The sequence below is a fragment of the Gadus macrocephalus genome, chromosome 13 (assembly GCF_031168955.1).
Source record: "Gadus macrocephalus chromosome 13, ASM3116895v1".
Lineage (NCBI taxonomy): Eukaryota > Metazoa > Chordata > Actinopteri > Gadiformes > Gadidae > Gadus > Gadus macrocephalus.
In genome coordinates, this window is record NC_082394.1 from 4805058 (window position 1) to 4820083 (window position 15026).

The 15026-nt window shown below is 53.2% G+C and overlaps 1 protein-coding gene across 4 annotated transcripts; it reads right to left on the bottom strand.

Moving 5' to 3' along the window:
• Positions 1-5612: 5612 nt before the first annotated feature.
• Positions 5613-14782, bottom strand: atf7b (activating transcription factor 7b). 4 transcript variants are annotated; one of them, XM_060068455.1, is made up of 12 exons: positions 14684-14782; positions 13718-13779; positions 13436-13532; positions 12981-13108; positions 12497-12622; positions 11664-11824; positions 9528-9624; positions 9305-9424; positions 8995-9159; positions 8061-8249; positions 7742-7847; positions 5613-7579 (listed from the first exon to the last, which is right to left on the bottom strand). In XM_060068455.1, exons 2-12 carry the CDS (start codon positions 13763-13765, stop codon positions 7332-7334), a joined length of 1485 nt encoding a protein of 494 aa, XP_059924438.1. In that variant the 5' UTR covers positions 13766-13779; positions 14684-14782; the 3' UTR covers positions 5613-7331. The 4 variants fall into 4 exon arrangements, with proteins under 4 accessions (XP_059924438.1, XP_059924437.1, XP_059924439.1 ...); XM_060068454.1 differs by having other exon boundaries at positions 11664-11827; XM_060068457.1 differs by having other exon boundaries at positions 7442-7600; positions 11664-11827.
• Between the last annotated feature and the right edge of the window lie 244 nt (positions 14783-15026).

Sequence of the window (15026 nt, forward strand, 5' to 3'; positions counted from 1 at the left end):
CAGAGTCACACACAAAGGCTTTGGTCTAGGCTCCGCCCTGCACAATGACAGACCTGTGATTGATGGGTCCAACAGGGAGGGGTCAACAGGATGGCAACAGGACGGGGCTGAGTCCTAACGCAGTGTTGTTGCTCACTCTGAGAGCTGATTGGTGCACAAGATGAGGGTAGAGGATCAACTGTAATCATTCCGAGTGCTGATTGGTGCACCACGACTCCAAAGGATGCACCAGTCATGCTGAGGGCTGATTGGTGCACCACCGTCACGGAGAGCGCTGATTGGTGCGTGGGGGGTATTGCAGGCTGCAGCGCTGGGACTGCTGCAGGCCAGACGCTCTGCGCTCGGTCGATGATTCAGCAGCCGCCCAGTGACCCACTCTCTCTCTCCAGTCCTCGCTGACGTCCAATCAATGAGCTCTGATGAAACAACGCATCAGCAGCGAGGAGGGACAGGAAGTGGAACACTTGAAGCGCAACCTGCAGACTTACCCCCCGACCAACATGCTGAGCTCATGTTCAGCAACATATGGCGCGCGCGTGTGTGTGTGTGTGTGTGTGTGTGTGTGTGTGTGTGTGTGTGTGTGTGTGTGTGTGTGTGTGTGTGTGTGTGTGTGTGTGTGTGTGTGTGTGTGTGTGTGTGTGTGTGTGTGTGGTGTGTGTGTGTGTGTGTGTGTGCGTGCGTGCGTGCGTGCGTGCGTGCGTGTGTGTGTGTGTACTACTATAGAGTCCTAGCTTTACTCAATTATTAATTCCCTCTAAAAGATAAAACACACTGGCTGCCTGGATCGTTTAAGTGTGCGCATGCGTGCGTGTGTGCGTGCGCGAGGCGAGTGAAACTCGGGGGGGGGGAAAGTGAGTTACATAACGCTCATGATTCATTTCCAAAACAAAGAGCGAAGGAACACATCTGTTATCACGGGGGCGCCCATTCGATACCGCTTAGCCTCTCCCTAGGGGTGTCGGTGGATCTCCAGAGAACACAAGACATGCGATATCAAACGTGTCACATTTAAAGACTAATGAGTGGACGCCGGGGCTTTCTGCGGTCGCCGGCGGCCTGTTCCACCGCCGCGGCGGGAGAGGGATTCGATGCCGATACTCTGGAGGGGAGGCGGGCCGTCAGGGCAGCTCCGGTGTCAGTCCACGCTCGTCCTCATGGTATGGAGAGAGACCGGGTCCGGCTGGGCCTTCTGCTCTACTCAACAGACTGGAGCCTGTCCAGCGAGTGTGTATTCACACACACAGACACACACACACACACACACACACACACACACACACACACACACACACACACACACACACACACACAACAGGACCAATGCTCACACACACACACACACACACACACACACACACACACACACACAACAGGACCAATGCTCACACACACACACACAGACACACACACACACGCTAGCCTCACAACGGGCCGCTGCTCACACACCCACACACACCGAGCGCATGTTCACACACCATGCGCAGTCGGGGATGCGCTTCGACGCGAGGGACGGAAATAGCAGGCGGCGTAGAGCAACACAGCAGGAAACACCAATGGGGACGCACGAGAGAGAGAGAGAGAGAGAGAGAGAGAGAGAGAGAGAGAGAGAGAGAGAGAGAGAGAGAGAGAGAGAGAGAGAGAGAGAGAGAGAGAGAGAGAGAGAGAGAGAGAGAGAGAGAGAGAGAGAGAGAGAGAGAGAGAGAGACCACTGGCCCATTGTGACTCACGGGCTAAATGAGCCAGGCATGTTGCCTCCCGATGCTGTGACCTAGATGAAGAGACACAGGCCGAGGTTGTAATCTCCCTCTCTCTCCCTACTCTCTCTCCTCTCCCTCTCTCTCTCTCCCCCCTCCTACTCCCTCTCGCTCTCCCCCCACTCCCTCTCACTCTCTCTTTACCAGGCTTAATCCCAGCATGTCATTCTACAGCAGCAGCCCAGACAAGTGGTGCTGGAGTCTCTCTGGACCTCCGGCCCCACAGGAGGTCTGTCCTAGAGCCAGCGAGGAGGAGGGGGGGGGGGCACACAAAACCGTTGTAGACACGTCAGACACGCGCTATAGGCACGTACACACACACACACACACACACACACACACAGGAAGGAGGGCCTGGAGGGAGACGAGAGAGGTTGAGGACGTGGACTGAAGACACACGCCGTTCAGAGAACCACACGAGACCGCCAGCGCCGCGCTACGTGAAGATAGGAGAGGGTGGTGTGTGTGTGTGTGTGTGTGTGTGTGTGTGTGTGTGTGTGTGTGTGTGTGTGTGTGTGTGTGTGTGTGTGTGTGTGTGTGTGTGTGTGTGTGTGTGAGTAAGCTGGTGGTCCCCCTTGGTGTGTGCAGCAGCCAAGGTGAGCAGATTAACCCCCGCCGGGCCACTGCTATAAATTCCGTCCCAGCTCACCGCCACAGACTGCGGTCCCTCAATGGGCCTCATTGTGCCTCCCAGCAGCAGAACCACCACCACCGCGCTCACCAGTATGAACCCCCACACGCACCAGTATGAACCCCCACACTCACCAGTACCACCACGCTCACCAGTACGAACAACCACTCTCACCAGTATGGGTTTATATTCCATGCCAAAGGATTATTGCAGATGTCAAACTGATCTACAATGTATATGGTAACCAATTTTGGCAATGTGCGAATAAAACACCAAACTTGAAACATGAAAACTACGATACACCATGCTCACCAGGACCCAGGAGCACACCAGAAGCCGCAGCTCTTAGGGTGACTACGTGTGGGTTAGGGCGAGGGGGTGAGATGCTGAGTGGGGGTGAGAGGGTGAGAGAGTGAGGGGGTGTGGGGGGGGGGGAAGAGGCTGAGTGGGGGTGAGAGGGTGAGAGAGTGAGGGGGTGTGGGGGGGGGGGGGGGGGGAAGAGGCTGAGGGGGTGAACCTCATCATCAACCTCCAACAACTAGGTCCTCATGCCCGGTCAGGAGCCACGACAGATCTCACTCTCTCTCTCTCTCTCCCTCCCTCGTCATTCAAACGCCCCCCCCCCCCCCTGCTGACCCACACCATCCCAGCCCTGACCCCCCCACCATGGAAATATTACAGGGACGGACGCATATTTCCTGCTCTTGGTTGCTATGGGATCCCCATCCCCCCCCCATCCCCCTGCACGTGTACAACAATAGGAGGGATTGTGGCCGCGTAAAAGATATGCATGAGAAACATTAAGACTCATAAGGTCTGACACACACACACACACACACACACACACACACACACACACACACACACACTGGCTTGGCTTGCGTCAGGGCTCCGCCGTAGTGCCGTTGAGCAGGGCAGGGCTGCCGGGACAAAGGGAGTGTCTGGCAGCGGTTCAGCGGCGTCCGTTGGAGCTCAGATCGCCGGACCGCGCTGGCTGGAGAACGGCCCCTTCGGCGCCAGGGCGCTCGCTTACCGTTGATTCTCAACCGACGGCGCACTTTACAACCGTCGCAGTCGGTGGGGGGGGTTCAAGTAGGTTCAAGTGGACAGGACCGGTTGTACCTGGTTGCCATGGGTTACTGCGGTGTGACCTCGTGATCAGCGGCTACCTCAGTGTAATCAGGAATGATGTCGGCCAGCCTCATCAGAGGGGCAGTTGAGGAATGCTTCGGTATCGGATCCTGTGATACAGAATACACACTGTACCGTAGAGAGCAACAAAACCACATGAGAGACGGTTTATATTCTATATTATTGAGTGAGTGATGCAGTTGTTGATGCAGCACTTTCCTGGCATACTGAAGCGAGCCTATTCCCCAGTCAGAGTGGCTTTAGACGAGGTCATAAATATAAATATTACGAAGCATTACAGTCCTACTTTACCATTGTCCACAATTAAAGGAATAGAATAGAATATAATGTAGTCAAACCGTGAGAGGCAACATCTGGTTCCAAAGTAAGTGAAGTGGGACAGTCCACAACACATTAGTGTTACATCCAGATCATGACAACAAACACGGTACATGCTATTTACTGTGGTATCACAACACAACTCCAGATGAACTGCTGTCTCCCTCCCATCCACTCTGAGCTCCACAGAGAGTGGAACTCCAACCGCACACACCTTCATCAGCTCGGCCTCATGGAAGGCTATTATTAACCAGAGGAACCCCTCTTCAAGTCTGCTGCTGGCCGGTGAGATACAGTCACTAGGCCTCGCCACCGAGCATCAGCCAACAGCTCATCTCCATCATACATCCCGTATCATACATCCCGTATCATACATCCCGTATATCTCGACAAAGTCTCTCAGCCTCTGGATTCACCTGCTGTCGAGTTGGCAAAAATCTGTTGAGACAGATGCTGTCTCTGGCCACGAATAGCAGAAAAGCAACATCAGCTCAGACTGGCTTGTTGATATTGTTGTAAGTGACATTCAGAGGTTACCCTTTACTGGGATGCTCATACGGAGCATGCCAGTGTGTGGACACACTGAGAAACTAACATAGAAACACAGAACATAGTGGAAAGAGAAGACGCTTTTCCCAGAGAATGAGCTCGACTACAGCAGGATGAGAACAGAAAGATCTTCTGCTGTTGTGGATGTGAACCGTGCAAGTGTTAGTCACCCACCCCGGGCTCTGGAACCGCACCAATCCGGCTGCACCGGGAGTCTGTTGGTGAGCAGACTGGCTCGCGTTATTTAATTCATTTTAAATGTATAATCAGACTAACAAAAGTCGCCCCGCTCTGGGTTCATCGGTGTGTTATCATGATGCCCAACTATCACTGAGGCTCGAGGCCTTCACCACAATGACAACATGACCGACATGCCTTCAGAGTGAAGCCAGGTCCAGCCGGACCGGGGACCGGGAGCCGTGATGACGGGACCGGACAACCGTGATGACTGGGTCCGGTTGACCGGTTATAACACTGTCCTGCACACCGAAACAGAGACACCGGGGCACGAATCCAAAGTCACTGATAACCAGAAGACTGGAGAACACCGTCCAGCAGAGACCGCTCACCAGGCTCGACTCGGTCCTGGGTTTCAGATCGATGTCTGACAATGTCTGAAGCGAACATTTCCCTGCACGGGGCTGCACAACATCTCACCCAGCGGGGCTCCACACGGAGCTCCGCCGGGGAGAACTCCACGGTGATAAGGCTAAGTGGATTTCGCCTTCAGATGCACAGCGTTCCTAAAACATACTTTAAAACCTTACCTTCGGAGAGCTCCAGGTCCAGCTCCGCCAAATGGTCCCTGACCTCCTTAGGCAGAGCCGACATATCCACTCCGCGGTCCGCCATCACGGGACGAGGCACCGGGCCGCGGTGTAGAGTTGATACTGAGTAACGGTGATGACACACGGTTTAAATTCCCCGATAGATATTAGAGATCAAGATGCGGAATGTAGTCCATCATCGCGTCTCCCTGACACCGCCATCACTGTGGGAGCGGATCCACTCGGAGGCTCGGTCACGTGACCGGTCCGATGGTGGGTTATGTTGATGGCGGAGTAAAGCGCCTCCCTGGCGGCCCCTGCTGGCCACTCGGTGTTATAACTCCTACCCGGCGCCCCTTTCTGGTCACTCAGTGTAATAACACTCAAATAAGAAGTCATTAAATATAGTGCTGCCTCACGAACAAAGCAGACTCATTCGGCTTTCCTTTTCTAACAACATTTATTTTTTTTACCAGACATATCATCCATTAATTCAGATTATATAAGAGTTAATTTTACCTAGTTTTAGGCCTTATTTGACTCCCTCCATGTGTCTATCTTCTAGTGCCAATCCCTCAGTGGAACACACAATAGACTACACACGTTTATGTGATAGGGGGAACAGAATCAGGGACTACAATCATAAGAAGGGACATCCATACCTCGAGTTGGAGAAAGCAACCTTTTAAAACCAGACCATGTAAAAAAACAACTTGACAATGTTAAAATAAGCATGATGCTAACAAGCACAGTTCAAGACTGAAACTCAAAAGGAAGCACCTTCAACGAATGAATGACAAAAGGCAGACAGTTAGAAAACGTGTGAGAGCACCATTGAACAGGACATCAAGCCCATTCTGTGCTCCAATTGCCAATTTAACTCAGGAATGACCATCTTCACATTGTTTTCCTTTGAGCCACTCCATCATTCAGAGAACCACACCACTGGGCTACACACGCTAGTTACACGCAAGAACATCGATACTCAATAGAAAAATATATTGCACTACTTTTTTCTTCAAAGGAAATGCCTGGGTCACTTGTTTTTTAATGTTATGTTCGTTGATTACCGTGTAAAGGTTATCAACCCACACCATCTCTGTTACGGACAGACTGGAGGCTTCACATCGAGGTCAAAGGCAATCCTGTCAATCAAAGCTTCCAACTGATGAGAGGCGGGGCCAAGCGTCAGTAACACACACATACACACACACACGCACGCACGCACACACGCACAGTGGGTGATACTCTTCATCCTCGTCTTCGCCATGCAGTCCAACAGAAGTCCAGATGAACACGACCCCCTCGCTCCAGGGGGGGGGCGGTAAAATAAAATGTCAAACAAAAAACTCACAATGAAAGTAAAAATAACTGTACAAGAGGAGAGCGTGATGAAGGCCCTCCCGCTGACCTCGAATGGCTGAACACAGAGGGTCAAACACAGAGCGACGCAGAGCGCGGAGACAGAAGAGGTAGCGTGGGCGGACAGTGGGGCTAGCAGGCGGCGGGCGGGGGTGAGATCACCACCGCCCGCCCCCCTGCAGCCTCAGGACACCGCAGAACACAACCGGAGCTGCGAGGACAAGATGTCACAGCAAAACAAGCGCTAGCGAAGTGTGTGATCACGATGAGTGCGCGGGTTTGGTTTTAAAGTTGCGTTCAAAAGTGCAACAGAAATAAAATAACGTGCTTTTATTGGGAGATTTTTCCCGTTCTAAAAAAAAACAACAACATTCCTGACTGCGGTTAAACTTAAAAAAAAACGAAGGGGTGTTTCCACACGTCTACTGTACACAGCGCCGCCCTCGCGCTGGGAGCCGGTCAGGGGGGGGGGGGGGGGCGCCACGCTCCGGTCAGTGATTATCCTCGGCCTGGTGGTGGGGGGGGGGGGGGGGGGGGGGCAGAGCGTCTGAGTCCGTGGCCTGAGCCAGCGCATGAATCCTGCATCCTGCTGGTCACATGGTCCACGCTCACATCCTGGGGGACGGGCGACGACGGGCGACGGGGGAGGGGGCCGGAGCAGGAGGGGGCGGGGGGGTGGGCGGGGAGCGACACCGGTGGGTCCGTGGCTCCCCCCCCCCCCCCCCCTCTCTGCCGCCACCCCCCCCCCCCCCCCCCACCCACCGGTCGAGTGCATGCGGGGCTACCAGCGCCGTCGCATCATCTGGAGGCGGGCTGCTGCTGCTGCTGCTGCTGCTGCTGCGTCGTCATGACGTCCCCGGCCGGCTGCCCCGCCCCCATGCCGGCCAGCACCGACATGGCCACGGCCTCGGCGGCGCGCACGCTCAGCCCGTTGAGGGCGCCGGCCCCGCCCGAGGCCCCGGGGGGGGGCCCGTGCTGGATGACCGCCGCCGGGGAGCCCAGCAGCTCGGCCGACGGCTCCCGGGAACTCTCCTCCCCGCCTGCGGCTGAACGAGACAACAGTCACCCTTAGAGAGGTGAGGGGCCGCGGGGGGGGGGGGGGCGTTAGACGGGATGGGATGGCAACGGACGACACACAACCACGAGATGAACGGCGGGGTGTGATGCGTGGGGGGGGGGCGTGGCCGGAGGGGGGAGGGGTTGGTTACCTAGGAAGGCGTTCTTCTTCTGCATGGCCGTGACGGGGCAGTCCTTGTGGGCCAGGAGGAGCTGCTTCAGCTGGGTCACCTCGTTCCTCAGCAGGGTCACCTCGTTCTGAAGGGACACACACACGCACACGCACACACACACACACACACACACACACACACACACACACACACACACACACAGTTAGAGAGAGACAGACAGACAGACAGACAGACAGACAGACAGATACACACACACATATGGGGAGGGACCCACTGGGGGGGGGGGGGGGGGGGTGAGGATGGGGGAGGAGGAGGAGGGAGGAGGGGGGGGACTCACGGAGAGGGAGACATTCATGTTGGCGAGGTCGTCGGCCTTCTTCTCCAGGGAGCCCACCCACACCTTCCTCTTCTGCCGGCAGCGCGAGGCCGCCGCGCGGTTGCGCTCCAGGAAGCGCTGGCGCCGCTCGTCGGGGTCCACGTCCGACGCCCGGCGCCGCCGCCCCCCCGTGGGCTGGGCGGGAGACACCTGGCGGGAAACACACGGGCGGACAGCGTGACCAGGGGGGGGGGGGGGCGGAGCTACGTCACATGGGCTGCATTCCATTACCAACACGAGGCCTTCTACTTCACTCCTTCTTTCTGAGACCGGGGCGACTCCATGACTACACAGAGGACGTGATGAGGTCACGACCCTGAGCCGGGGCGGAGTCCTGGTGTCACCATGACAACACCGGGGAGGTGATGACCCCCCAAACAGAGCAGAGCAGCCGGCTCGGGGGACCAGCGACGGCCTGGAGTCTCAACCATCAGTCTGCCCACTAGGGCTAGTCTCCCCAGGAGGTGTGTGCCGGGACATGTGTGTTTGTGTGTGTGTGTGTGTGTGTGTGTGTGTGTGTGTGTGTGTGTGTGTGTGTGTGTGTGTGTGTGTGTGTGTGTGTGTGTGTGTGTGTGTGTGTGTGTGTGTGTGTGTGTGTGTGTGTGTGTGTGTGTGTGTGTGTGTGTGTGTGTGTACCTGGGGGGGCTGAGCAGGTACAGCAGGTGTGTGGGTACGACACTTTGTGTGTGCGGACCTGTGCCTGAGCAGGAGACACCAGGCGTGTGCGTACCTGGGGCAGGCGACACCAGGTGTGTGTGGGTACCTGGGGCAGGCGACACCAGGTGTGTGTGGGTACCTGGGGCAGGCGACACCAGGTGTGTGTGCGTACCTGGGGCAGGCGACACCAGGTGTGTGTGCGTACCTGGGGCAGGCGACACCAGGTGTGTGTGGGTACCTGGGGCTGAGCAGGCGACAGTGCATCAGACTGCTGTATGGGCTGCTGGTTCTGCTCGGGTCTCTGAGGGACCGCGGACCCGCTGGCGCCCCCCCCGCTGGGGCCCCCCCTGGCAGAGCCGTTGTGTACTACCAGGCCCTGCTGGGTGAGGGCCGCCTTCAGACGCTACAGGGGGGCACACATGGACCGAGTCAGAGGGGCCGACCCGGCTCACGTGGGGCCGCTGGGGCCGGCGGGGGGGGTCATGTGACAGGCCCGTCGCCATAGAAACATAACACCCAGAGGCTGCGGCGTCAGGAGCTCTGCTCACCATCTTGGCGTCGGCGTGCATGCTGTACCCGGACGGGGAGGAGGAGCCGCTGCTGGCCCCGCCCACCGGGGGGCCGGGGATCCCGGGAACGTTGGGCACGGCGTTCACCGGCCGGGCCAGCTGTGGGGGGGGGGGGGGGGTCACACAGGGGGAGAAAGGTGAGGCGGGAACGAGAGGCGGAGCTACGAAGGGGCGCGGTGTGAGGCGAAGGGTGGAGGCTCACCGATATGACGGAGGTCATCTGCACCGGGCTGGGCAGCAGGGGCAGCGTCTGGCCGTTAGGGAGGTGCATGACCAGCGGGTACGAGGCCGTCGGGGACCTGGGGAGGAACCGGGGGTCATCAAAATGGCCAATGGACTGCATATATATATATATATATATATAGCGCTTTTGTTGTAACCAGCGGCCACTCAAAGCGCTTTATATCACCTGACATTCACCCATTCATGCACACATGCAAACACCGACGGCGAGGTCAACCACGCACAGGAGACCTATTATGCTTTATGACTTTTATGACCTATAAACGTTGTTATAATGATTGATAGTCATGTTTAACCATACACAAAAAACGATGTCGATTTTCGGGAAACTCTTCCTCTCATCTGGGCTCTTTCAGCGTTCTCTGTCAACGCTCCGTTTCGTCCTTCTCCGCCCCCTCGCCCCCCTCCTGCCAACCCAACTCCGTTGTGATTGGTTACCTTCCTTGGAGCGCGCGCGCGGGCAGATTTGACCGGGCATATGGGGACGCGGCAGGAGTACGTCTACGTAGATGATTTCCCGGAAATGTGAACAAGTGAATCGCAAACGTTGCCCCGAGTGTTTAGCGCTCTGCACAGCCACCCCAGACTGTCAGCAGGGAATACGTCGAAATGCATGTACGTCATTATTTGACACTTTAGTATGGTTAAACATGACTATCAATCATTATAACAACGTTTATAGGTCATAAAAGTCAAAAAAGCATAATAGGTCCCCTTTAAGGAGACAGCTAGCTCGTCGGGAGCAGTTAGGGCAGTGGTTCCCAACCTTTTTTGGGCTGTGACCCCATTTTGACATCAAACATTTCTGGCGACCCCAGAGATTATTTTTTTTCTAGAATTATTTTTTTTAATATGTTTGTTATACTGTGAACAAATACAGAGTAGCCAGGATAAGTGCACAAATTGACAATTTTCCAAAGATGTCCGGTGTATATGCAAGGAGGCACATTTTCTGCTGGTAACCTCTCGACAACCACCGTGTCTCTGTGTGAAATAGTAAGTTTTCATATTCAGAGCCCCTGTCGGCGCACAGTGTTGCAAACAGACGTGCGCGCAGAGGATGTGGCTTGATGTAATTCACTATGGTTACGACTTGGTGCAGTATGTCTGCGATGGGCGCAATTTAGTTATTTTTTGAGCTTCTTCCTCCCCGCACATCGTTTTCACCATTTCGATACTTTCATTTTCGAGAAAATGAAAGTATAGGAGACAGTTATGTACGATTTATTTGTATTTGTTTTATTTAAATACGTTTTTTTTTTTTTTTTACCTTTTTTTTTTTTTTTTATCAATTACTAGACATTTCAGGCGACTCTATGGGTGTGTTCGAAACCGCGTACTTGCTTACTACTCCTACTAACTATGACGTCAAATTGAGTAAGCGAGAACTTAGTAAGCGAGTTTAGGTAAGCGAGTAGTATCCGAATGTCTTCTACTTCCGGAAAGATTTTGAGTAAGCATCGCTAGCTTACTAGACGTACTAAACTGCCCCAGAATGCACTGCGTCTATTCAAAAGAACAGTGGAAGCAATGGCGCTAAACGGGGAGCCGCAGCAGCAGTGCTTTTAATAATTGTTTAACAATTGTTTTAACATATCACCGCAAATCCTTAGGTTGAAGGTGTACTGTGACGTTAAATGTGACGTTTATATATTTATTTATAATGTTTATTAACGGCGCCCGGTCGGTAGGTTATTGACACGTCATTTGATTCACGTCATTTGAGGTGGTTAAGTAAGGACGGTCTTCTGAACGTCGATTACTCAAATGGATTACTCAATCATTATTTAAGGATTCGAGAAGTAAGCCAAATATTTAGTAGGTAGTAAGCAGTAAGCAAGTAGGCGGTTTCGAACACACCCTATTTAAATTCCAGGCGACCCCACATGGGGTCGGGACCCCAAGGTTGAATAACCCTGAGTTAGGGCGAGGTGTCATGCTCAGGGACACCCTGACGCTTGTAGGAGGAGCCGGGGATCTAATTAGCAACCTTGTGGTTACCAGCCAATCCGCTCTACCGCCTGAGCCACATGGCGCCCAGGAGACGCACCTCCACAGGAACATCAACAGGACCGAGGAGATGAGCGACACTCACCCCAGCTGTCTGTTAGAGGGCGGGGTCTGCGTGATGACCGACGTGGGGGAGGGGAGCGTGGGGTTCAGTGAGTCGAAGCCCATGTGGAGGGGCAGCGAACCCGGGCGCACGATGGTAGGGGTGGGGGCAGAGCTGGGGGCAGGCTTTGGGGGCTCCATCTCCTGCTGAACAAACACACACACACACACACACATAGGCTCCATCATCCAGACCTGAGACCCACCATACAAACAGTCCTCCATCATGTGTGTATTGGGTAATAGTGATCATTCTATCATGTGTATTTATTCGGTAATAGTGATCATTCCATCCTGTGTGTATTGGGTAATAGTGATCATTCTATCCTGTGTGTATTGGGTAATAGTAGTGATATACCATGTGTGTATTGGGTAATAGTGATCAATCAATAGTATGTTTATGGGGTAATAGTGATCATTCTACCATGTGTGTATAGGGTAATAGTGATCAATCTATCCTGTGTTTATTGGGTAATAGTGATCTTTCTACCATGTGTGTGTGTTGAGGGTAATATTGATCATTCTATCCTGTGTGCATATATTGGGTAATAGTGATCTTTCTACCATGTGTGTGTATTGGGTAATAAAGATCATTCTATCGTGTGTGCATTGGGTAATAGTGATCATTCTATCACATGTGTATATTGGGTAATAGTGATCTTTCTACCATGTGTGTGTATTGGGTAATAGTCATCATAGTGATCATTCTACCACGTGTGTGTATTGGGTAATAGTGATCATAGTGATCTTTCTACCATGTGTGTGTATTGGGTAATAGTGATCATAGTTATCTCTCTATCCCGTGTTTCAGCTCACCGGGGGTTCCCGGCTGTCGTCTGACATGCTGGAGGTGGAGTCGGGGCTCCCTGGAGGGGACGAGTCCACCTGCAGCGGACCCTGGACTTCACCCTTGACCTCCGACGGTGTCTGCAGTGGGACATTCTGACAGAGGGAGGCGTCGCCGTGGAGACCGTGTTAGTCAGCAAACCTCTGCAGGAGATAGGATGCTAACGCACGTCTCTATGTGTGGCAGTATAAACATCACACGGTGACCAAAGGCTTATTGATGCTGTGATGACGAGTGGATCCCTTATCTGTCACATGTCAGCGGCCATCGAAGGAGATGACCTCCAACTACACACGACAGAAGGCGGAGAAGAAGGTGGAGCAGAAGGGGGAGCAGAAGGGGGAGCAAAAGGTGGAGCAGAAGGTGGAGCAGAAGGTGGAGCAGAAGGGGGAGCAGAAGGGGGAGCAAAAGGGGGAGCAGAAGGGGGAGCAGAAGGTGGAGCAGAAGTAGTACCGTGTTCTTGGTTCTGTGGTCATCGTCCTGTGCTTTACGAAACTCCTGCTCGAAGGAGTGGGCCAGCTCGTTGAACAGCCCCACCTCCTCACAGTTCTTCAGGAATCGGGTGGGGGTTGGGGTCTGGTCTGAGGAGTCACATCTCGTCTTAACAACAACTCGTTTTCACATGATGCAACACTGACACATAGCTTGAACCTAACAAAAACGATGTATACATCTGAATTGTATACTTAATTGTATACTAAGGGCATCCATGTTTTATTACAAAGTTTACAAACAGATAGATAGATAGATAGATAGATAGATAGATAGATAGATAGATAGATAGATAGATAGATAGATAGATAGATAGATAGATAGATAGATAGATAGATAGATAGATAGATAGATAGATAGATAGAAAAAAAGAAAAGAGTGAGCAGACACAGTTGGTAAAATGGTAAATGCATTACCTGCGATGATGACCGAGTCCGTCCGTGCAGGACCGAACTTCAGAGTCATTTCATGTTTGTGTTTGTGGACCGATAGATGGTCTTCATTGGTGAACCGCTGCAGTCACAAGGAGAACGGGTTCAGGGTGATCGACTCAACCACAGCAAAACCACAGTTTAGCTGCATTGTTTGAGGCTCTTTGAAACAATGTAGCTTATCTGAACTACATTAACACATACGCAGGGGCCTTTTAAGAAACATACACAGTATTAAATTATCAAATACAATGTGATCCACCCTACCTGCCCACAGCCAGGGGCAGTGCAAGCGAAAGGCCTGTCATCCCCCATCTCACACGGCAATCCTGCAAGGGAAGCAAACGACACACACACACCTATTAAAGGACATTGCGCTCCGTTAGACCGACTGCAGACGAAAGGCAGACAATAGCGTGATGCACGAGAACACGGGATGGTCTGGCGCTATGAGGGAAGAAACGGAGGAGCGGGAGGAGCGGGCTGAGAGGGGCTGCGTGGGAAGCGGAACATGCAGGGCTGTCCTTTCGCTTCAAGGAAACCGGAAACCATGGCGGTAGATGTGGTTCACATGACATGTAACCCGTTTATAGCCACCTATACCCGCTCGCTGATGACACGGACCCGATATTACCTGGATCGACGTGTTGCCAACACAATAAACACAACAGGCGTATTGGTCCGCCATGCATGAAGACCCGATAGCCGTGAAGGCCTGGAGGCAGGACCAGATGTTGAACTGGTCCTCCCCTCGTAGCCCAGAGGACCAGGCAGATGTCTCCGGTTCTCCGGGACCTGCTCTCATCACATGTGAGGACTAGACCACTCCTGTCAGTGTGGACTGTGAGCTGTGACTCGTCCATCTGCTGAACATGTCACACCTCGGGCCTTAGGTGGATCATCACATCATCCACTATGAGGACCGATGATGATGTGGTGTCGCCATGCACTGACTCCCAGCACCACCCAGATCAGCCTGCGCCAGGCTCCCGGTGTCCTAGCTCATATCGAGCCGCACTGGAGATGTTGTGGAGGAATCAGCAGGCCTAAGGAGGAGTTAGCCCGCTAACGCTAACCTTCGGCTGCACACAAACAGGTCCGCAAGTGGCTTCTAAAGGCCGTTTCCGTCTCCGTACACCAGCTCGTTTTCCCCCGTGCTCTAATTTAGGTGAACACTTTGACGTCCGGAAGCTGGATTAGACCCTAAATGACCCGAAAGGAGAGGGAACTTACCCGATTCCTCCCCTGACTCAGGACGCTGCGCTGCGGGCCGATGTTGACACTCACTCACACACAGTCCGGCAAGTATCGCGAGAAGTGCATCCGTCTGCCGAGATCTTACGTAACACATTGTAACGAAACTGTCATAAACAATATTAAGCAATACGTTTAATTATTGTGATTTATTGGCTTTGAAAGTAGTTTTTATTATAACAGACCAATCTTATGAAATAGGACCTAGGAATACATTGAAACCTTACATAATTCGTTAGGGATTTGGGTTTATCCAAATATTGTACACAAATTCTAGTCTTATATAATTTCACAAATCCTCTCTAGTATACAACATTTTTTT

Excerpts from the sequence above, each read along its gene's own strand:
- atf7b (XM_060068454.1), bottom strand. The coding sequence starts at position 13,765 with ATGGGGGATGACAGGCCTTTCGCTTGCACTGCCCCTGGCTGTGGGCAG. Across the intron at positions 12,623-12,980 it reads ACCACAGAACCAAGAACACG|AATGTCCCACTGCAGACACC; the intron begins GTACTACTTCTG and ends TCCCTCTGTCAG. Across the intron at positions 9,425-9,527 it reads AGATGACCTCCGTCATATCG|CTGGCCCGGCCGGTGAACGC; the intron begins GTGAGCCTCCAC and ends CCCCCCCCACAG.